Source organism: Belonocnema kinseyi, chromosome 7 (genome assembly GCF_010883055.1).
Source record: "Belonocnema kinseyi isolate 2016_QV_RU_SX_M_011 chromosome 7, B_treatae_v1, whole genome shotgun sequence".
In the NCBI taxonomy this organism is placed as follows: domain Eukaryota; kingdom Metazoa; phylum Arthropoda; class Insecta; order Hymenoptera; family Cynipidae; genus Belonocnema; species Belonocnema kinseyi.
The window spans coordinates 46,076,462-46,098,926 of record NC_046663.1 but is presented as its reverse complement, the minus strand read 5'-3'; the positions used below and the strand labels follow the sequence as shown (position 1 = coordinate 46,098,926).

The window sequence follows — 22,465 nt, the reverse complement described above, 5'->3', positions numbered from 1 at the left end:
ATTTTAATGAACAGCCTGTACCAACAGATTCTCGATATGCATGACGAGAATGTATGATATCTGGAATAGTTCTTAAAATTGTAGAACTGATGGCATGTCTAGATTTTAATTTTTACAGTGAGTACGTGACATTGGATAAAATATTCAAGGTGTCGAATATTCTTTCAATATATTTCGAGAATATGTTGCTACAGACTTTTTATTCAAATTTGATGTCAATCGGTTTTATAGTATTTGCATGTAGAAGTGAGCACAGGTTGACAACCTTAGGTCTTATTATGTTTTTTGTTGTTGTTTTAATCTCATAGATTGAAGACATTTATATCAAATCAGGCTTAAACTTATTTTTTAGTGATTTACCAATAAAAAATGTAAATTTTTAAATCGGAAAATTATAATAACTATGTTTATAATAAGGATATTTTGTACTTGACCGTCAGGACCATATCGGGATGTATGAACAGTCCGTTTCCACAGTGCACACCCTGAATGGAGGATGTAAAAGGTAAGAGTAATTTTTTCTAGATATATTGATTTAATAATAATATTTACATTCTTTTTGGAGCATAAGCTAAAATAGCAATACATGTCATTGCCAGCTTTTTCGTACCGTTCGAAGAAACATTATTCTTCAACTATTAAGAATATATGCTATATATACTTTAAAAGTACATATACACAACATCAGAACATAAAACGCAAAAGATCATTAAATAAGTTGTACACGCAGAAGTCATGTCGAATTAAATACATAATATTAATTATCATCACTATTGTTATAGAATTATAGATTATATGATCACACGATTCAAGAATTCATGACGAAATTTTAGGACTGATATTTTCATCATTCAATTTTTCGATTTCAGCGATAAGGGGTCCAAGTTTTTTCAGTCGATTTGAGTATTTCATTTCGGTTAGTAAATGGCACTTTCAAACTTTAAGAAGTGCCACAAGAGACGTTTTACCTAGAACATTTCTGGAGCATATATATGGCTAAAAAAATCTAACATTTTGGTTACAGCAGGAAATTAATTTCAAAAGTTTCTGGAATTTAGTGAAAAAATCTATCTAATGATATTAAACCCATTAAAATCTAGACATTAAATCGTAATATCTAGATAAATTTAAAAATCTAAGACTGAAAATTAATGTCTAGATTGCACGGATTAATATATACAGATTTTTATTCGTAATATCTCGGATCACTAGATCCAATAGTTATGGTTCCAAGATATTACTCCCTGTTTTGCCGTAACATATAATGGTGACAGTTTTACCGCCATTCAAAATGTGTTAATAATTCGTGATTATGAGATCGATATGTTCCCGTATATTTACATCTACTTTTATTTCCTTTCTTAAACTCATGTCAATTTTAACGCTAATGTATATAACGTCATGGATTAATTAATCCTATCCTCAATTATTGTGGCACATCTGGCATGTATATAGTTGAAGAAAAGAAATAAACATTTGAGAAAATGAGCAATTACGAATCAAAAATTAAAAGAGCAGTTCATATCATAAATATATACCAATGGCAAAATATTATTGAACTATTAATATGAGTAATATAGTTTCTTTCATTCTAAGAAACGATTGATATCATTTTACCAATCCAGCCCCTGATTTGCTCCAGTAAAACGTTGAAAGAAAATTTGTTCAAAACACATTTTCTTCTTCACTGATGGATAATACTTTATTAAAAAAAACATCTATTCTCGAGAAATAATTTGACCTGGACGTCGCGATGCTATCCTACGTCTTGGCGCTAAAAGTCCACTTAGTCCTCTAACTTCTTCATGTTTAGTACTTGCGGCTGTACTGGTTTCTGCAACTGAACCTTCTGTTGGTGCTGTTTCAGCAATAGCTTCTTCCTCATTCTCTTGCTCATGAACAGGTTCCTCTATGGGTGCCTCAGTCGTTTTACGGCGTGGCAAAAGAGGAGATCTTCTAGGGGTTAATGGAATAGGCGAGCGCGTCGCCGCTTTTGGTTGGACTTGTAATCGATTTCTATTACGAAGTTTGTTTAAAGGATTGGCAGTTGTCAAACGATTAGGTGGACTCGATTCTGCTGGTGCCTGTAAGATTTAAGAAATAAAGTGTTGGATTACTTATGACGACTGATAATATTGAGAGTTTTGCTAGAATATCAAGAAAGTGTCTTACTTCGTGAGTTTCTTCTTCGGTCCCTTCACTGTCTGGCTCATCAGCAGGAACTTCGGAAACTTCTGGAGCGACTGTAGTACTTGTTGCTTGTCCTGGTCTGGGTCTCAAGTTTACTCTAGAACCTGGTCGAACTGGTCTCGGAACAACACCTGGTATCCTTGGTCGCGGACTTGTTTTCTGTGTCGTAGTTACTTCGTGAATATCACTTTCACTAACTTCTGAAGTTTCTTCATTGACTGGTGGAGCCGCTGTTGAAGGTCTTCCTCGTCTGCGGTTGATATTCAGTTTGTTAAACGATGGTCTCGATACAGCCGAATTGGTCGAAGGATTTCCTGCAGAGGGTGTTACTGAAGAGGGCCCTGGAGTACTAGTAGCTACATTTCGGGTACCAGTTCCTCTGAACCGATTGCGATTGCCATTAGGCTTTTCGGCATTCACGGAAGAAGCGCTCTCTTTCTGAATTTCTTCAGCGACTGTTTTCTTTTGTACAGGCTTAGGTCTTTTAAAACCCCCGTTGGTATTAGCACCGAATCTTCCTCTGACCTTTTGTGTTGGTTCGTTAGAAGCATTGGATGATTCCGTGGTTGGTGTGCTGCCTCCATTAACTTTGAATCTACAAGAAGCGTGCTAAATAACAATTCTGAATTTTGATAGCTTTAGGCAATGTACATTTAAAAATTATTTGTTTACCTATTTCTGGAAACGGCACCTCCTAGAGCTCCTGGACGTCTGAATTTTCCTCTGCCAGTAGTAGTTGTTGCAGCTGTGGTTGGTTCAGGAGTTGTGGTGCTAGTGGTCGATGGTTCGGTAGTGGTGGTAGTGGATTCTGTAGTAATGACAGTAGTGCTGCCAGTTTCAGTAGTAGTGATTGCTTCAGTGGTTTCATTGTCTTCCGCCTGAGTTGTACTCTCACCCGAAGAATCTGCATCAGCGCTGACGTCCACAAGGTTATTGTTCTGACCTTGCTGAAGGAATGCATAGAGATCTAGAGCTACTTTATCCATAGCAGATGGATATTCGGTTGTCGGGCTATCAGTTGTCGTGGTAAAATCTGTTGACTCTGTTTCTTGCTTTTCAGTTGAGTGCAGTTTCTTGTCGCTTGAATTATGCGGAGATCCGGCTGATCCTGCCACGTCATCATCATTTAACGGTTGTCGTACTGGCTGACCTTTGTTGAGTTCCACCTCAGTCTGCAAAAACAAGTTTAGATTAACATAATTTCTTGTTCATTTCAATTCGATATTTATAGTTATTAATAAATACCTCTAGTTCAGCGTTCGAAGAAGGTCGTCTTCTAAATATAGGTTGAGTGTCTTGAACTTCTTCTTCGACTGGAGCTGGTTCTTGTACTCTATGAGGTCTTCCCCGATGCTTGGAAGAGGGTTTCTCTTCGTTATCTTCATTAGGAGTCACTCCAATAAATCTAACTGGCCCTTTTGGTAAGTTTTGAGGGAATTCGGGTCCCTCTTGATGTGTACGAAAACTGCTTGAGTCTACTAGCTCTAAACTGGGCCTTGGACGATTACCACGTACTCGACTAGATTCTGTTGTTCCAGTGTTATGATTGGAACGAGATCTAATATGCACAAATATTATTAGATGATTCAATTAAAACAGGCTATTCATTTGATAAAATGGATAGAGGATTACCTTGGTGGGAATCTAGTGTTTGCCGGCAAGCGTTCTTCAGAAACTTCATCAGCTTCAGCAAGTTGTCTTCCCCTGTTTCTGTTTGGAATGACTTCGTTGCTGACAGGTTCAACGGTGGTGGATCTATCAACGCTGCTGTATTTAGTTCTATTACTGTTAGGTGATCCTCGTTTCGGAGAAGCTGTTGTTTTGTTTGGTACCTCATGTGAATTCGAGACTGAACTTGCTTTGCTTTCATCGTCTTCGTCATAGTAGTAGTATACATATTCGTATTCATAATCTTTTCCGTTTGGTCCCTTCTTCACCTGATTATTGTTATTAGAAGATATAGATAAAAGAAAAAATGATACACTTAGAATCTATGTAAATTTTGCAAAACTACCTGAATTCGAGAACTTGAACCTGCAGGAACTAAACTAACATCACTGAGATCCCCAAATTGTCGGTCGGAGTAAGGCATGTATGCATCTTTACTGTCTTCTCGAATAATATTAACAGGAATAAAATCGAAGGAACGAGCTTCTCGAGGAGTTGTTAAAATGGGTAGCATAGTCGTTGGATATTCATTACTGCAATAAAAAGATAATAATCAGAAAAAAGAATATCGGAGGCGACCACAATGACAAATATTAAAACGTTGAATCCCGTCAAAGTATTTTAAAATGTCTCTTTTTACAGATATGCTTTTAAAAGGAAAGGAAAGACTTTGTGGGATAGAGTTCAATGCAACATGATACCTAAGAAATATTTTTTAAATTTTATTGCTTCAGTCTTTTATGAGGTGCCTAACAAATATTTCGTACCTACAAAAAATCTTTTAACATTTTATCAGAAACCGGTTTTACTACCTTTGTCAGTTTCGCCTACTGGAAATAATATCCATAAGCTTTCACATAATGACAATAGTAACAGCAGGGTGACAAAATCAAACTAGTACTTAAATTTCACTTTAACCTTCACTATTTACATTGTTAATGTTGCTTACCACTGATTTACCTTGTTATATCAATAGAAAAACAAATTGCTTGGGATTTACCTGACATAGACGCCGGGAATGATTTCGCTATCGAGGTGCGCTTGCTTTTTAGGATTAATCCTGTCATTCTCTTTAAAAGAACTTTGCTTCTTTTCCAAGTTCTCTATTCTGTCGGGATATTTTTTTCCCTGCACTTTCTCAGTTTTAATTTCTTCTTCTTCATCTTCATCATAATCGTCATCAACGTATTTCTGCACATGAACTTTGCGAGAAGATACATATTCTGCAATAGAGAATGTTTCTTAAGAATTTGTACATTAAGAAACTTTTATTTTAGTCATTGAATAATTAAATTGTCGAGGCAAGTTTAATTCAACTCCAGGAATTCGTTGCACAAGTCTCTGGTTCCCATTACCATTCACTCGCAAAGTATGAAAGTATGAAAGTTTGTTTATATTTAGCAAAAAAAAATCTTTTTTAAAAATGTATACCTTCAATTGGTTTCGACCGAGATCGATAGGTCACAGCTTCAACATTTTCATTTTGAAGATCTGAGTATGGCCTTAATTTTGTGGCAATTCTCTCCTCTCCAAATGCAGACGCAAGAGCGCAGCATATCCTGTAAATAAAATCATGATTTATCTAATATATATTATAAAATATGTGTGAAAAATAAGTGTGAAAAATAAGTAAAGATTCAACGCATTACATCTAATGATGCAAGAAAATGCTTAGTTAATCTTCAGTTTAATTTTCAGTAAATTACCTATCTTTCACTTTCGAAAGTTACGTTATGTCTATTACATCTCTTAATTAATCAAATAAGAATTTGTACCTTCAGAAAAGAAGTTATTTTTAACCATATTTCATTCACAGAAATATGAATGATTATATTACATTTATTAACTTAATGAATATAGCCGACTATTAATAGTATGAAAGACCGCAAAAGGAGGACGAAAATTTTCCGCACATTCTTGAGGCGATTACACGAATTTGTAAAAGACTTGTATGGAATTACGGTCGGTGTATCAGTACGCATCTTCAAGAGTAGTAGTCGTGCATGAACTTTCACCACGCGCATTGGTACTTGGTACACGTTTCTTCGTGTCGGGACATCTTGCATTCATCTAACAATTTCCACCAAATCAACTAATAATCGGTTTTTCCATTCTGAGTAACGATTAAAGCAAATTACACATAAGAATTTAAGTTTATCAATTTGATTAATGTTACACAAATAAGTATGAAGTTTATTATTCATTACTCTCACTCTCTTTCGTATTTACGAATTGCAGTTTTTCCGCTTGCACTCCAGGCTAGTTTTCTTGCCCTACATTTAAAGGAATGCTAACAATGTAATGGTCTATGAATCACATTTGGAATTTTTATAAATTCTTGCAAAGAAAAGGATTCCCATTCATGGGATAGCTTTATTTTTCTGGTTCAAGGTTATAAGGTTCAATATTTCAAAAGTTTTTAATGTTGGCTTTTTTCATCACTCTACTTCTGATCACTTCCGATCGATTAGTATTCAATTTCTGAGTATCTTTAAGGAAAGTTCTCCGTAGGCGTCAACAGGGTGTTAGATATGAAATACTCTCATCGTGAAACCATATGGAGAAAGTGGTCTCGCATATGTGCATACTTACTCAGTTAATATTCATGTATGTAGGTGTGCGCGAGTATCTCTAGCGGCGCGAGACGACCGTCTTACGCAAGGAACACGAACGTAACCGCAAAAACCTTGGACGCCCGCAACTTTAGATGAAAATTCTCAATTTCATACGAATCATCAATTCGTATGGGGAAAATTTCTTGAAGGCAGTAGATAGAATATAAGCAACTTGGTAACTTAAAAAGTTCTCAAACGAGCAGTTATATACATATATTGCATGTACAAGCCGGATGTAAAATTATTTAATAATTTCCGAGTCAATTCCACTAAAAGATTAAAGTTTGAATCATGTTGTTTATTGAATGGATCAAGCCAATTAACTCAAGAAAATAGATTTAATGGATTCAGCGTATCCTTTTTTCACAAAAGTGCTGTATGCACTTTCGTTGACATTCAAAATTGACATTCTAGGCGTTTGTATAATTTACTTTCAAGTCAGACTTCGATTCGAAGCGCCTCCCTGAAAGTAAGAAGTAAGAGCAGTTTTGCTTTAGAAATCGTTTCACCATGTTGACATTTTACTGACCTTGGACTTAACTATCTTCATTGATAGCAATTGATGTAGCGATAAGTAAACCTCTCACTTAGTTATTCAAGAAAAGCAACAGCTCTGTCAAAAATGCCAAAAGGTCAGCATTACATTTCTCTTTTTACATTGTCTGGACAGAAATGATTTATTTTGTTTTTATTTAACCCCAGCAATTTATATGCAACCTATCCATCTTGATGGTATGTAAATGTGTTTTAAAAAGGTAAGCGGTCCAATAGTGGCGTCAGTGGTCAGAGCTCGAGTTAAAGATTATAATTCGAGATTAAATTTTATATGATTTTACATATAAATGTTTTCTCATATCTTTAAATTTCAAATCTTTATAAATTTTCTCTTTTGTGTTCATAATAACTGAGGTAGGTATTAAGAGCACTTTTTATTTGAGTGTAATTTTAATGTCTATAATGGTTAGCGTTTATGCTTTAAAGAAATATTTTCAAATTAAGTCTTTATAGACTTTGCGTTACAGTGTTATTATTTTATTACACTTCCGCCTTTTTGAGCAATGAAAAATGTAAGGGGAGTTCCGGAATGAATGAAAACTGAGCATTTTCATAAATGTGTTTTAATTTAGTTAAACAATAAGTTGAGGTAATAAATCAAGTTATTCCATAAAGACATTATTTTTATTGAAATTGTGTTAAAATTCCTTTATTTCTGTGATAAGATTAAAGTTTAAAAAAAGTGTATTCTGTCTTCCTTATATAAAGGCAGTTGCTACATGTACCAAAATTTCGGTACGAATAGCAGTATTTTTTCGGTTTAAATAGCAGAAACTGGAAAAGAGGCTATCAGTAACGAAATTTTAATACACATAGCCGTATTTTTTTCGTACATGCAGACATTCCCTTATACTAATTATAGGGTACAAAATCTTAATTTTTTTAGTTGCTTATAAATTATAAAGGAACGTGCACAAAATGTATGTATGTATGTCAAAGTTAAATCAAATTTGTTTCTCTGATGCTTCAGGAGATACTTATCAAAAGTTGCATAATAATAAAACTTTACCGAAAGGCTTTTTTCATGCGGAGTCCTTTTTGGGTTTAAAATGATAAATATTCTAATTCATACAAAATATAGAAGTGGCATAGATACAACGTTTTTTTAAAAAGAGTGTTCCAGTTTTGAAAAAATAGACAGTGTTTCGTTGTTGTATGCACTTTAAGTTAGCTTTAGAGGGTGATAAAACATCCCATTTTTAATGTAACAAAATATATTCGTAGATATTCCATTGCTGAATATAGATAAAAAATGATTTTTTTAAGAGACATTAAGTTCTGAGAAAATTATGAGGGTTTCCTTTAGCAACTAAGGCTCCTGCTGCTATCGTCTTTGGACAGTAATTCAAAATCGTTATGTAGTGCTATGTAATTTCTGAGCTAAAAAATCCATTTAAAAAAAGTGTGTACATACGTCCTTCTAGCTTGCAGCCATTAAAATCTAAATTTCTGAGTCTTGCTAGTATATTAAAGTCTCTTTTTATTATACCTTTTGTTGAATTTAAAATTTGATGTTGTGTAACATATTTCCATAATTTAGCTCTCTCCATCATAGGGCTGAGATCATAGAGTCTAGACATTTTATACTATATATAATACGCACATTGCGTGAAAATGAACTACTTATGTTACAGGAATAATGTCTATTTTATGTACGGTAACATAAAACCAATGCAGTGCGGTTTTATTTCGCGTTGTAATATTTAATTTCTACTTTGTTGCGACCGTAAAATTAAGTTTTTATTATAATGCCACGTAAAATACATGCAGAGACACTTCCGGTAATAGTAATAACAAATATTCTAAACTTATTAAGTAACACATTTTTCAAAAAAAAAGAATTGAATTAGGTAAATGTACTCACAAAAGCGACAGCCACATGTCTGTACCGAACACTTTCCTCTTTCTCTCTCTATAGTCTCGCAATCCTCAGGTGGATGCGGATCTCCGTGAATCCCTCTCTCTGCTCCTCTTGAATCCTCCCTCACTCTCTTTCCCTCCCTTTCCTCTTTCTCTGTCTCACGTCTTCCAGAGAAGAAAGAGAAAGGAAACTGAAATCCACAGAGTTTCCTCGCGAGCACCGTATGTCGAACAACACCGATGTAAACGATTTAATTCACTTGGCACTAATAGATCGCGATCAACTTCATTTTTGTTCGGCATCCGTTTTTTTTTCTTTTTTACAGATTCCGCTTTATTTAGTCTATTTCATCGACCAACTAATTATAATAAAAGCATTGCCACTGTCTCACAGGAAGATCGAATGATAGTGGTCGCTAAAACCGTAAGTCGTAAAAAGTAAAAGTAAGAGGTAGAGTTAGTAAGGACGTAGTGAGTGTATGAGGACGCCGAGGCTTCTACTTATACTTCCCACCCCCATGGTACCATGGTTGCCGAGGGACCCCACCTCTATCATGCAAACTGAACACCATGAATTGTAATATTGTAAACGGTCACCATCCAAAATCCCCAAACCAAATTTTGGCTAGGAATGTGGCAGACGAGGGATTTATTAAGATTATTTATTCCATTATAGTGAGAACATCTAATTTAATATTAGCGATATGCAGCCTAGATGTTAATTTTAATATTCTTAGAGCTACAGTATAAATTTTGTGTGATTTCACACGTAAAAATTGAATTTTTCTTCTCAACAGCTCTAGTAAACAATTTTGCACTTTTAAGTTCCTTCAAGTTCTGTCCTATATGTATTATTGTTAGACAAACATTAAACTTAATCCATCGATTTTGGGATTCAAATAGTTTTATATGTCAGAAACTTCTTTTTCTAATTTGCCGAATTTGTATCACAAGAGTTTCTTATTTTGCGAATAGCAAGAAAGTGAAATTGAGCATTGTAAAAAGCACATGAAAATTAGAGGCTTTCTGAAGTACACTGTGTGATAAGTTTTCAATATTATTTTTCGCATTGGCAAGTTTTGGATAATAATGCAAATTCTAGGCATTCTATCCAATGGTTACGAAAACAATAATAACTTGACTGCATTTGATGAACCAATGATTGGACCAAACTTGGGCCAAGGTTAGGAAAAAATTTCAAATTTTATCAAATCTTGGTCTAAGCTAGGTACATCAATGGCAGTCAATTTATCGAAGTTTCTGAGATCATTGGACAGTGTTGGCTATAAATCTAGAAACATAATGGACTGCCAACTCTTTACTTTGACGTTATCATGGCAACCTGCGGCCAATTTTAGGCCAATATTGGCGGATAATCTTGTGCCCACATTGGTATATTTGGTTCCCAAGCTTGGACCCAGCATGGCTCAATTATACATTTTTTCACGGGAAAATCCATTTTTTTTCTTATGAATATTAGTATTTGTACAAGCATATGTTATAAAAAATAAACTTTTAATAATGTTATTCGAATAACATATTTTTAAATAATTTTCGATTAAATGAGGTGTCTGAAACGAATGTGAAAACGTTGATGGCAGTCAATTTTTTTTATATATATGCATGTTGGAGGAATTTCTTGGTTAAGATATGCATATCCCGCTGTCTTCGAAATGCAAAGATACAGCAGCCACTATGCAAAGTATTCTCTGCCCACTAAATAAATAACAAAGTCTATACTAACTTTAGGCATTCGTTTTCGTAAAAAAATTGGCCAAATATTTCCTTTGTTAAATATTAAATTTTCAGTCTAAAATACGATAGGATTAGGTGACATATACATCCTTACAATTATGGAAGAATGTCCTTTGTTCTTGATTATATCATAATGAAGACACAGCTTTATGAAGTCTTGGAAACGTGATTCTTTGGGATTAATAAAGAAGACACTTTCTCTTGGTCTTTAGAGAAAATGAATTAGCTATTGTTTGCGCTTTGAATTATAATTTCTTCTGTTTCTTTGATTTTTATTTACTTTGCTCAAATATTCCTGATATTTTATTAGAAGTTGTTGCAGTGAGTCGAATAATTATATCAACTGCTATTGACTTGAAGTTCAGTCAATGGCCTATCCTTTGTCAGTTATAACGTAACCTTCGTTTCGAGTACAAAAAAGGTTTGATTGCAACGGCAACGGATGTGTGTGTATCGAATAGTAATTATTGATTCTCTCAACTTATTGTAGATGTGGCACATAAAATATGAGGATTCAGCATCTGATATACAATTTTTTTATTGAAAAATACCAGTTTCCTGAAAAATCACACGAAACTTGCTTTCTTACCTTGGCTATAAGAAGGACGGTCTGTTTCACCCTTTTCCTCATTGACTGTACATTGACCCAGGTAGCTTTATCACTTTTGATCTCTTTTATACCCTAAGACTTTAACAAGCAAATAAAAAATTAATACATCATATTAACAATTATGTTTACCAGAATTTTATTGATCAAGAAAGAAACATAATATTTAAATACTATACGTTATTAGTTCATAGGACAACTGATAAAAATCTTGAAGAACCTCATATGTTAATTCAAATTTTAATCAACAATTTATAAAGATCACGACGCGTGTACAAATGCATGCGTATCAGGGAAAGCTAATAAAGATTTCTGACCAAGAGAAAGTCTTTGATTCTTCGTTGTCTTTCGATATACTTTAGTTTATTTGTATTTAGGTATTTTTAAAGTTTTATGCAATGAGATTTTTTTTGACCGAATAGAGTACTCTAATGAATCGCATCGTAGTTGCGGGTTGAGTGCTCCAGTTTTTGCAAATCAAATATTAAACAAATATTCAAAAGTTTTACATAATTTTCTAAAATGTTATATTATTTAAATAACAATAATAAATATAAACAAAATAAACAATATTTCATTAACTCAAAAGTATATCAATTTTCTCGGTTTTATACTTACTATTCAATGTCCGACATATTAGATATTTGGTCAAATAGCACTTTTTCATATGATTACTTATTTTTCATATGCATTAAACGGTTTATAAGTAATGATTTATTACAAAATGTTTAAGATGTATTTAAATTCGTTACGTAATTCGACTGATCTATGTAATGACTTTTAAGACACGTTCCTTAAGGTAGAAATAAATTGTACTTTACTGACCTTTTTTTATTGCCATAACACATGTCAGGATTGAAATCAAAGTTATTTTAAGGTTTACTTTTTAAATATAAATATATTTATGTTATTTTTCGGCATTCAAGTTTTTACGCATTATTTGACATGTCACAATGGTTCTTTATATTTTATAATATTGAGAAAATGCAGAACTTTTTTCGGAGAACAGTTACGGTTGGCTGACATTGGAAAATTGAACAGCAATATTGTGTGCAAGATTGCAACTGCGGAACGAGGAAATAATTATGAAACTGTGAAGTGCCACTGTGGGTGCCGCACTTACGAGTTATTATTTCACAAACCGTCTAGTGCAACAACTAAATGAAGGTTCATACTATGAAACAACATATATTTATTTAGCATATGCGATATATCTTTACATTATATTAGTATGCAGACAGTATGTCTCTAACTGTACTCGGGACTACATGATCATTACAGTACATTATCAGTAATTAGGACAAGCTGAAAATCGCCGGGTTATTTTTTATCCATCAACAGTCCTGAGAATAAATATTCAAAATTGTATTGTTTTGAGTTCAAACAAAACATAGTAATACACCTTTTTCGGCGAAAGAAAGTAAAAAATCAGTACAGCGTACAATGAATTTTACTCACATATACCTTAGTGCGAACGAATCAGTCACTTGCAGAATGCTGACATGGTAAAGGTCAACAGGTATTCTTCAAGGTTAAAAAAATATGCAGTTCATTTTACCATTTATTCTTGGCAATATATACAGTGATATTACACTGTTAGCCATTTCTGCCGGAATTTTACGAATCACGTGGCAGAATTAGTTTTATGCAGTTAGGGTCCATTAAAAAAATACGTATTGCTTCTTTCTGATTCTGAAAATGTTGACCCCCCCCCCCACAAGTAATGTTTTTTCTATAGTAAATGTATGTAACTCTAAGATTAGAGCAACGTCAATTACTATCTTTAACGGTTTGAAGCACTTTATATTAATTGAAAAATCTAATTTCTCAGGCTCGTTTTCCTCTATCTTTTATGATCATAATACTGATGTGTGTGGCCATGTACATAAACCATATTATTTCTGATGAACAGGTTGGTATTCACAATTAATTAAGCGAAATCAAAGGAGTAATTATAACTCTCTTTTCAAGATTTTAATAAAAATTGTACTCCGTTCAGGAAATTCTCGCGATTTGCGTTCTGTTTGAAACACGTGCACATGTAGATGTTTGAAAATGTTACGAAACATAATTCTACGTGTAATTATCTTAATTTCGAATAATAAATATACATTTGTAAAATTCCGTTACTTTCGTTTATTGAATGTGTCGGCTCCAGACATTTTTCAACACTAATAGCTATAATTCAATTTGAAATTGATCCTGCATTTATGATGAAGAATGTTTCTGTTGTTGGAATCTAGACTATATATGTGGCAAGCCATTTCTGCGAGAAGAACGAAAAAGCGACCAGTTTTGTTAAAAATATGAAAAGAGATCGGAAGGAGTGTGGATATCCTTGAAGGACCAGTATGGCTTCCTCGTACAGCTACCGCCACTTCGAAACTGCTTCAATAATAAATTTAACTTTTTTTTCGAGAAGTAATTCTTCTAAGGTTTGAAAAATTTATTTCGTGAGTACCATGAGATTTTAAAATTTAAAATTAACTATACAATGAAAAAGTTGAAATATTATAAGTTAGTGAAAATTTTTACTGATTTGATTCGCGGACCCATTTATCACTGATTTTAATTTAGAGTTATTTTTCTCAAATATAGATAATTTTTTCTGACGAGAATAATTAATACAAAAGCTGATCATCGAGACATCCTCACAGCAAAGATTGGTATGAATGTTTTCGCATCTAATTTTGATCAATGAAATTTTCATTGTGCCTTTCATTTTTTTTCGTGTTTTTTTTTGTTCTTGTAAAAACATAACCAAATTTAGCGTAGTTTTGATGGTTGGTGTCTAATAACGCTGTAGACTAAGGGACATTGAATTTTTTTTCTTTAGCCGCTGATTTTTTTGTCGTCGACTGCTCGATTTGAACTTTCTATAGTGCAGTCTATGAGAAGCTGTAAGAGTAAAAAAAATTATTGTAATTTATGAATTATTGGTATTCGTGGGGATCCTTCTGTATTATGAAATGGTCTGAATGTGATCTCAAGGCCGACAAGGTTTTAATCCTGACTCACTTTCGTGTTCCACGTCTTAGATAGTCTCGTTTCCATTCTATATTAATCTCGATAACAGATAAAAATTCTCTCTTTCTCATATTTATTTCTCGACGACGTCAATAATAATATACTAGTTGGATCTAAGAGTTTCTCTAAATTAACTATAAATTGTAGCATGATATGCAGTTTACTGGAACATCAATCTATTCATGGTATTCAATAATTCACTTCGCATCCATAGTAGATTCACTTTTCTCCGTGTCTTGTTTGCTCTTTACTTATTCTGATTTTCCATAAAGTTCTTTCCATGTTATAATGCACATATATGTCGTATGGGAATAACATTAACCCTTTAAGTGATTCCTATTCTTCTGACGAGATTTTAAACTCATATTTAAAGGTCACTCAGTTACTCCAGATCTCAAGCCACTTTAACCTGACATACAATGATTCATCTTCTTTTTCATGATTTGTCTGTAATAGTGAATAGCGAACCCCGGAGTGCTTAAGGTCATCCATTGTTTTCTTGCAGAAAGGTGCTGCTATTAGCTATATCTTCAAGCCTTTTGAAAGAGCATCTCCGTATTGCGAAGATCTATTTGTATCTAGGTAATGTCAAAGGTTCCGTTTATTATACCTATCCCTTGTTTTAAAAATCATGCATTGAACTTAATGATCTTGATTTGAATTCCTTTTCTTTTACTGTTGTATGATCCAGAATTTCGGAGGTTAAACTTTACTCGTAGTTCCGGGGTGTGGCGTAGAGTTTGATAAATTATTTATATATGCATAAAGTATGCTGAACTTTGTAATGAAGGATTGTAATGATCACATGAGCACGCCCTCGGCATTCTTGAGTTGATCATATTATATATAAGACACCTATCTCCTTGTAGATGGATCAGAATTTCTATTTCGTGATAAGTGTCTTGTTCGTGTCACAGAATGAAAAAGTGATAAATACAAAGTGAGTGTCACGTGAAACAATATAAGTAAACTATACTCAACATGAGTTTTGCGAAAAACATTACTATCTGTGTCACCAGCTAAATCGTTGCTGCTGGAATTCTAAGCACGCCATTTTTTGCTGCATGTAAAATTTAAAGGGTGGGGGATTTACTAGATAGAAACTTTCACACTCTCAGCTCTCTAAATTTGAGTCAGGGAGAAGTGAGTCACTGATGCAAATCAGTAAAAATCATCAACAAATTTAGCAGTAAATAGATAATAAATAAGAATATGCGAAGTATCAAGGTGATAATAAGGAATTTCAATACAATTTATGTCATTACGAAAATCTTTTTAATTAACCGTTATGGCGCGTGTTCCCTAAATGTTATTTCATAACGCTGTTTCTTAAATAAACACATTTCCCTACATTATAATCGCATTGTTATTTAGCACATTACCAAAACTGTACAATGTTATTTTACACATTTTTTAGATTTAACAGTCAATTCTTTTTTGTAAAAATTATTTTTTATAGTTTACTTATTCTTAACTTATGTTTCACAATACTAATCATGAATCTCGATATTTAGGATGATGGTCTACTTTTTTTTTCTTTTATGTACGGATAAATCACATGTTTCGTCAAGACGTAATGCTGTCTGACGAGCTTCCCATCCTATTGTGCCGAAATGACTCTAATGTCCAAATCAGAATTCGAAAGAATGGCCTGATTTTTAGAAAAAGACTAACCTTTTGAAATACAAATAAGTTTCATCTATAAAAGATGTGTTTTTAAACAAAAGTTATTCATTCAATAGTATTTTTTCAGTGTGTATATATTTTATTGATATGTTCGGTACGAATAAATATAGGCAAACTTTGACTCTTTAGCTTTCATCACTGAAATAGTAATTCAATTATTTTATCAGTCAGATTTTTACAAATTCGGATTTGCAGAATAAAATTAGTCAAAGAAGTTGCAGAGGCAACAAAGAGCACACATGTTACAACTTTCTTTTAAACGCAAGGAACAACAATAGTTTTTCTAATGTTTCATCCACTAAATCCTATTTAACCTCTACGATATGGTTTCGCTTTAACTTGAACTTCATCTTGTTGAGTCTCTTCCACTTCTTCTTGAACAGGTTTAGATCCCCGAGAGGCTCCAAACCTTCCACGATTTGTTGGTTTTGATGGAACTTCTCCATTTCCACTCGTTCTGCTACGCCCATTGGATGCAGATCTGCATTTAAGAAAATGATAATGATATTCGTGAGTTGAATTCTAGGTTATAAAACTGAAAAGACTTGAAGATAAAAATAATACCATGCGATACATTAATGCAATCATATTTTGTGATTTACTTACTTGAATTTAGATACTGATGTAGTTTCTACAGATGCTGGCGTTGAAGATGAAGCGTGTTCTTTAGCATGACTCAAACCAACCTGCGCTCTTCTCCTCTTCAGGGCAGCCAAAAGGTCATCATTTGATCTGAAGTCAAAAGGTACATTTAATTTTATTGTGATTGACTCATATTATCACGGAGGCGAATAAATTTTGGTGTCCAAAAGTTATTTCTAAAGAAAAATATACTTTCTTCAAGAAGTACAGAAGTAGAGTCATATTTAAACACTTGGTTGAAAAAATGGGTCTATTATACTTTGCAAAAATGAAGGAAACTAATAGCAAAGAATATTGTGAAGAAAACTTTGCTTATTAATGAAAGTATAGAAGTGTCAAAAAAATACAATAATAATATATATGAGGCGCATAGAAAAACAGTTTGTTCGGTTGGGTGCTCAGACTTTCATTTAGAGGTCTTGGGTTCAATACTTGAACTGACACCATTGCAAATATTTTTAATCTGATTTGAGTCTTTCGTACTTTTTGATATAGGCATTATAAGAATATTCGAGGGAAGGAAACTACCTGAAAGGTCGGACTACTCCTGCTTTTAATTTTTTCGAAGATTCCGTGGTGGTAACGGGCACCTCTTCTTCCTGTTTATCATCATACCCTTCTTCTCCTTCGGGGTCTTCTTCTACTAATTCTACTGGTTTCGCGGTTGTAGAAGTTACCTAAAGATTAAATTGTACTTATTAAACTACTTAAAATGAATTTTAAATCATGTCATGAATTGAATATATTTTAGTCGGGCTTCTCAATAAGAGGTTTCTCAATAAGAGAGCTTGCCTTAATCCGCGATCGAGCAGTACCCTCTCTACCGTGCTTGCTTCGAACTCCACCGAATTTATTTCAAGGCTTCTCAATAAGAGCGTTCGGTAAAGTTTGATTGATATTGTTGACTTTCTTGTTTTGGTAACGCGACGATATAAAAAAAATAATAAAATGTACATTGTTTTTCATTTATCGTCCCGTGCAATCTTTTTTTAGCAATAACCATAAATTACACTATTTGAATTACTTTCGAATATTCCCTAGGAAAACATTGAAAAATAGAATGTCATCCTAATTTGTAAAATTACTTATTTCCTCGAGGCTATTGAACATTTGACACGTTTCTCAAGATTTATTTTAAATTTGATGAAAAATTGAACAGCGTAAGTAAAAATGAAACAACTTGTGTTTATTAGTTAAGTATGACTCTTCATTTGGTCTTGAAACTACTTGATTAATTATGCTAATTATCCAAATAATTAATACAGCAAATTCTTCGTAATGTTTTGAGAGTTAAATTGAGGAATGCATCACATGTTTGGTGTATACGTTATCGAGAGAATTATGTATGGTATTAACATCTTTTAGGTAAATGTTAGAAAAGTTAGGTTTTTTTAAATGGACAGAAGATAATTTGACTATTTAGGGTATTATTACATAAAATATGTAACAAGTAACCATTACTCACTTGGGCACTTTTTTTTGTAACTACCGGTCGATTTCTAGGTGCTAAAAGACTTCCAAGTCGACTTGTTGGTTTTGCAGGTGCAGATGTTACTGGAGCGGGGGCAGGTTCATCTTCATAATCTGCATATTCCTCGTCAGCTGATTGACAAATAGCTATTAAGCAGAAAAGGAGAATTCTGAAAAAAAGAAGAAGACTAATAACACTTGTCCAAAACTGTAATATATGAGCTGGAAATCCCAAAATCTTTATATTACAATGAATTTCGCAGAAAAAAAAAACAAAGATAATCTTTACCTCTATTTCAGATTAATCTTTACCTGCAACAAAAATTACCTTCACGTGGTAATATTTAACCAACACTTTAGGTATGGTTACCATGCCAACTTCTGTCTATTCTATGCTAATCTCTTTGAGTTGTAGTACAAAAACTTTTCAACAATAATAATAAAAATCCATGTATAAGAAATCGTATTCTATATTATATCAATTTTGTTGTTGTTCTTAGTACATGGAAAAAAAGTTATTCTGAAACAGAAAGTTTTTATGCAAATATCGTTGAATACTTGAGAAATAAACGCGCAATCCTGTAAAAACGTGTTGCGTATAGAGGCCTCAAAAAATATATATACAAAAATGAGTCATCTTTAGCGCTTATTTATCAATATTAAAAAAGATGCGATTGAAAGTATGCGTACAAAAGGTTTATGGCAAGAGCAAGACAACCAAGCGGATTTTGACCTGTGACATTCACGTACGTATGAAACTTACTTACTTTCTCTACGTTAGTGCTGTATCGTTACGTCGGATTCATACGCGGCGGCACTTTACAAATGTCAAGAAAACCAGCCGAGAAGTTCGACTGAGAACTGTTAAATTATTTGATGGTCACGATTTCGGATTAAGGATCATCATCCTAACTTTTTTCTCTTTGCGATTTCTTCATTATTGCATATTTCAGTGAGTAATCTTCACGCGAAATATCAGATTAAGCTTTTAAATTGTCCATTTACGAAAATAAACTGTATATTACTACTTTTTAGAAGAACATATACACATTTGAAGAGTAACGTCTTTTAGAAATTTATGAATACTTATACACCTCTAACGACTTGATATCTTGATAAAACGAGGTAAAGGCCTGATATAAATTAACGAGGCAACAAACTTTACACTTGCTCCTATTTTTTTAGAAAATCAGTTTAATAAAACAATTAGGTTTTAACCCCCTTGATTATATGGGTAGTGAATCTTTAACTGCGGAAGGTCGATGTTAAATATAGTAAATAAATAGAAACAGTAAAAAATATTTATAACGTATCGTAGCATATGTTCTTTCACGGTATTCGAGAGCGGTTATATACTCTAGATAAATTCATGTAATACTTGTTAAGCAATTATGTTAAAGTCGTAACAAGCTCAGAGCATGGGCTATAAAAATCATAAACGGTTTACAATAAATTTATTACAGATCGCGGTTTCGCGAGGATACTAGATATTGTTTACGCCTTGGCAGAATTATATTCAAAATGATAAGCAGGATGCAAATATTTTAAAGTTTACTAAGGTGTTGATATCTTAATGATGAATAAAAATAGTAAAATATGACCATCGAGTAAAATCTTAATGTAATATTTTAAAATCAGATCACACTTACAATATATTAGGATTATAACTATATATAGATTCAAAGTTGTGAAAGCACAAAGAACATTTTTTGCAACCACCATTTTTTTCGCAGAATGCGAAAAAGAAAGGAAAAATGAATTGCATTACTTTTAAGAGGGAGAAGCCCACGAAAAATAAAAAAGAATAAAGGATTATTTGTGGTTTGAATGTAGTTATCTGAAATTGGAATCCGGTTTGGATCCTTGCAGCATTCCAATGTCCTTTTACCATGCAGAATTTTTTTTCATGTGAAAAAGAATGTCACTTGTTTAAGCAAAGTATAGTTTTCAGGCAAATATTTTAAACGAGGGCGTGAGTCAGAAGAATATTTCACTGAAGCTTGAAAATCCACGCATGTCTTCAAGAAATGGTTTTTTTTATATGTTTTTAATACGATATAACAGCTAGAAAATCTGAATAATGATACTTGTTAGAAATTTCCTTTACTACTTCTTACATATTCTAATTTATTCTGCTTTCTGGTGCTACATTATACATTTTGCATCACATGGAGAAAATGTATATATATTGCCTTCAGCTAAAATACAAAGCAATTGTAGAGTACCGCGAAAATTGTTGTCTGATCTTTTGTATAATATTTTTTTAATTGGTAATGATATATGTTAATAAGCTTGAATCTCATGGTCATTGGACATCTACCATTAGTTACTTCTATGTGACAATTTTCTGCTAAAACTACTTTCCATTTCACGACCTCGCCATATGTTTTCACTTTCAACCCGCTCATTCTGATCACCATTCTTGGCAAAATAAAGATGATGCATATTTTTTAAACGGTATTGACTGATAATAATAATAAATCAGAATAATCATTCTTATCAAAAGACACCAATAAAATGTGTACTGTGCAATAAACTTAGAAATAAATCTTGTAATTTTCAAGCAATCACACATTTCTCAACATTGATTTGCCAACGACAGTTAATTATATGCATTTTCATGAACAATTCCGGGAACTTTTCATTCAAAAGAAAATTTACTGCAGTAAATCATAGTATTAGTTTAGCGCAACATACTCTCATGCGTGCAATTAATTAACACCTTTCACTTTTTAGCAATGAAATCCATACCTTAATCCAAGATTGTTTGGCTCGTTAATCTCTTATTTTGTATCTTATATAGAGCAAAGGGGTTGATTGCTAATTCAAAGTTAAATAATACTCACGTTAAAAGTGTAAGTTTCATTGTTGTTCACTGTGTATTTGATCAGCAGCAAAAATATCCGTTTGTTACTGCTGCTTCGGAGGTGGAGCCGAGGAGAATAAATAAAAGGAGAAAGAACGAAGCACGCCACAGCATGGGCATTCGTGAAGTGCCCAGTTGAGTTTCCCCTTCTCTCCATATATATGGCACTCTCACTCAAGATTACGAGGACCATAGACGCATTTAATCCCCTGAGATTTATTAGTACTTTCTGGATTTTTGGAAATCAGACTTCATATGATATATTTATTTAATGAGTAGTGCTTCACGATTATCAATTTCTATTACCACTCCAATTTAGGGAAAGAAAATCCCGATCAATTCCTAATTTTACTAATATTTCTAATAAAATTTCTTGGTTATTCCAAAATGAAGGCCAAGTTCATTAATATGGTGGAGAAAAAAACAACATTTTATCACTAAGTAAGCTGACTTTTTCAACAAAAGCCGAATTTTCAGCCTCTTCACAGTTCCTTGTGGCATCCTTGCTTTTGAATAGCAAGAATATTTATATTTTTATAAAATATGAAATAAATCCACGTGAAAAGAGGATACAGGCTAAAAATACTATGGGCCAAAACATTTTTTTATCATGTTAAAATCAATATTTTTGTCTATTTTGAGCGATTCTTACACATTGCAGGTTATGAAACCATTTTTTTGTTTAATAACAGAATCAGGGCATTTCATTTTTTTTTCAAAAAATATACAATTAATCAAATCCAAAAAATATTCGTGCAATTTCAAATAATTTGAACTTAATGCAAAATTTGTTTTAATGTCTAATTTTATATTTTTTTATTTAAAAAATCTACTTATAAAAATTTCGCCAACGTTTTTCCACCCATAAAAAATCGGTCAAAAACTGAAACGTTAACCCCAATGGGCGAGATTCAAATATTAACTGATTTCAAAAGTGTTCTTTGTTATTGATTTGTTTTCCTTAAATGTAACTTTTCCGCACAACGCCATTTCTAGTTTCAAATATATTTTTTTTGAAAATTGTTTAGGTCAAGCTTAGCTCGATCATTTTTATAAATTAATAAATAAATCAATCAATTGTACCATTATTACTTATCTATGACCAATAAGCTGGTCCAAAAATGCATTATAATTTTTGCCTCGAATTTTCATGTCCATCCTCCCGAAATTTGTTAAAACTCACACAAAAATAAATGCATTTCTTAATATGATATTCAGAGCAGTAAGCCCATGAAGTTTAACAAGTATTTCCCATAAGAAAAAAAGAACATTTTTGTAAGCTTTATTCTGAATCGTCAATATTAGGTGTATCCAGTTGATCCTTAACATTTATCTTTACAATTAGACATAGAATATGAATTAAAAATAAATGTTTGAACTTCATCCCCATATTTCCAATAAGTCTGCTTTATAGGATCTAAAAAACTCATTAATGAAAAATCATGTTTTGCGAGTATTTAGCTCTAATTCTTCTTGTTTTTTTAGTTACAATTAGTACAAATTATTTAAAATATATTAAATATT

At 32.8% G+C, this 22,465-nt stretch overlaps 2 protein-coding genes across 2 annotated transcripts; both read right to left on the bottom strand.

Annotated features, from left to right (window-relative positions):
- Positions 1–515: 515 nt before the first annotated feature.
- Positions 516–9,342, bottom strand: LOC117176714 (mucin-5AC-like). Its single transcript, XM_033366974.1, has 9 exons — positions 8,893–9,342; positions 5,290–5,417; positions 4,859–5,081; positions 4,205–4,391; positions 3,823–4,127; positions 3,436–3,748; positions 2,863–3,362; positions 2,173–2,785; positions 516–2,084 (listed from the first exon to the last, which is right to left on the bottom strand). Exons 1-9 carry the CDS (start codon positions 8,907–8,909, stop codon positions 1,719–1,721), a joined length of 2,652 nt encoding a protein of 883 aa, XP_033222865.1. The 5' UTR covers positions 8,910–9,342; the 3' UTR covers positions 516–1,718.
- Positions 9,343–15,535: 6,193 nt separating this feature from the next.
- LOC117177400 lies at positions 15,536–21,074 on the bottom strand. Its single transcript, XM_033368054.1, has 5 exons — positions 20,922–21,074; positions 18,071–18,245; positions 17,134–17,282; positions 16,570–16,695; positions 15,536–16,444 (listed from the first exon to the last, which is right to left on the bottom strand). Exons 1-5 carry the CDS (start codon positions 20,939–20,941, stop codon positions 16,273–16,275), a joined length of 642 nt encoding a protein of 213 aa, XP_033223945.1. The 5' UTR covers positions 20,942–21,074; the 3' UTR covers positions 15,536–16,272.
- Between the last annotated feature and the right edge of the window lie 1,391 nt (positions 21,075–22,465).

Bases quoted from the DNA above. Each gene is read 5' to 3' on its own strand.
- LOC117176714 (XM_033366974.1), bottom strand. The intron at 3,749-3,822 runs GTAATCCTCTAT...TGTGCATATTAG, and splicing joins AACACTAGATTCCCACCAAG to ATCTCGTTCCAATCATAACA. The intron at 2,085-2,172 runs GTAAGACACTTT...TAAATCTTACAG, and splicing joins CCGAAGAAGAAACTCACGAA to GCACCAGCAGAATCGAGTCC.
- LOC117177400 (XM_033368054.1), bottom strand. From the start codon at position 20,941: ATGAAACTTACACTTTTAAC. The intron at 17,283-18,070 runs GTGAGTAATGGT...TTTAATCTTTAG, and splicing joins TTACAAAAAAAAGTGCCCAA to GTAACTTCTACAACCGCGAA. The intron at 16,445-16,569 runs GTAAGTAAATCA...TCTTAAATGCAG, and splicing joins ACATCAGTATCTAAATTCAA to ATCTGCATCCAATGGGCGTA.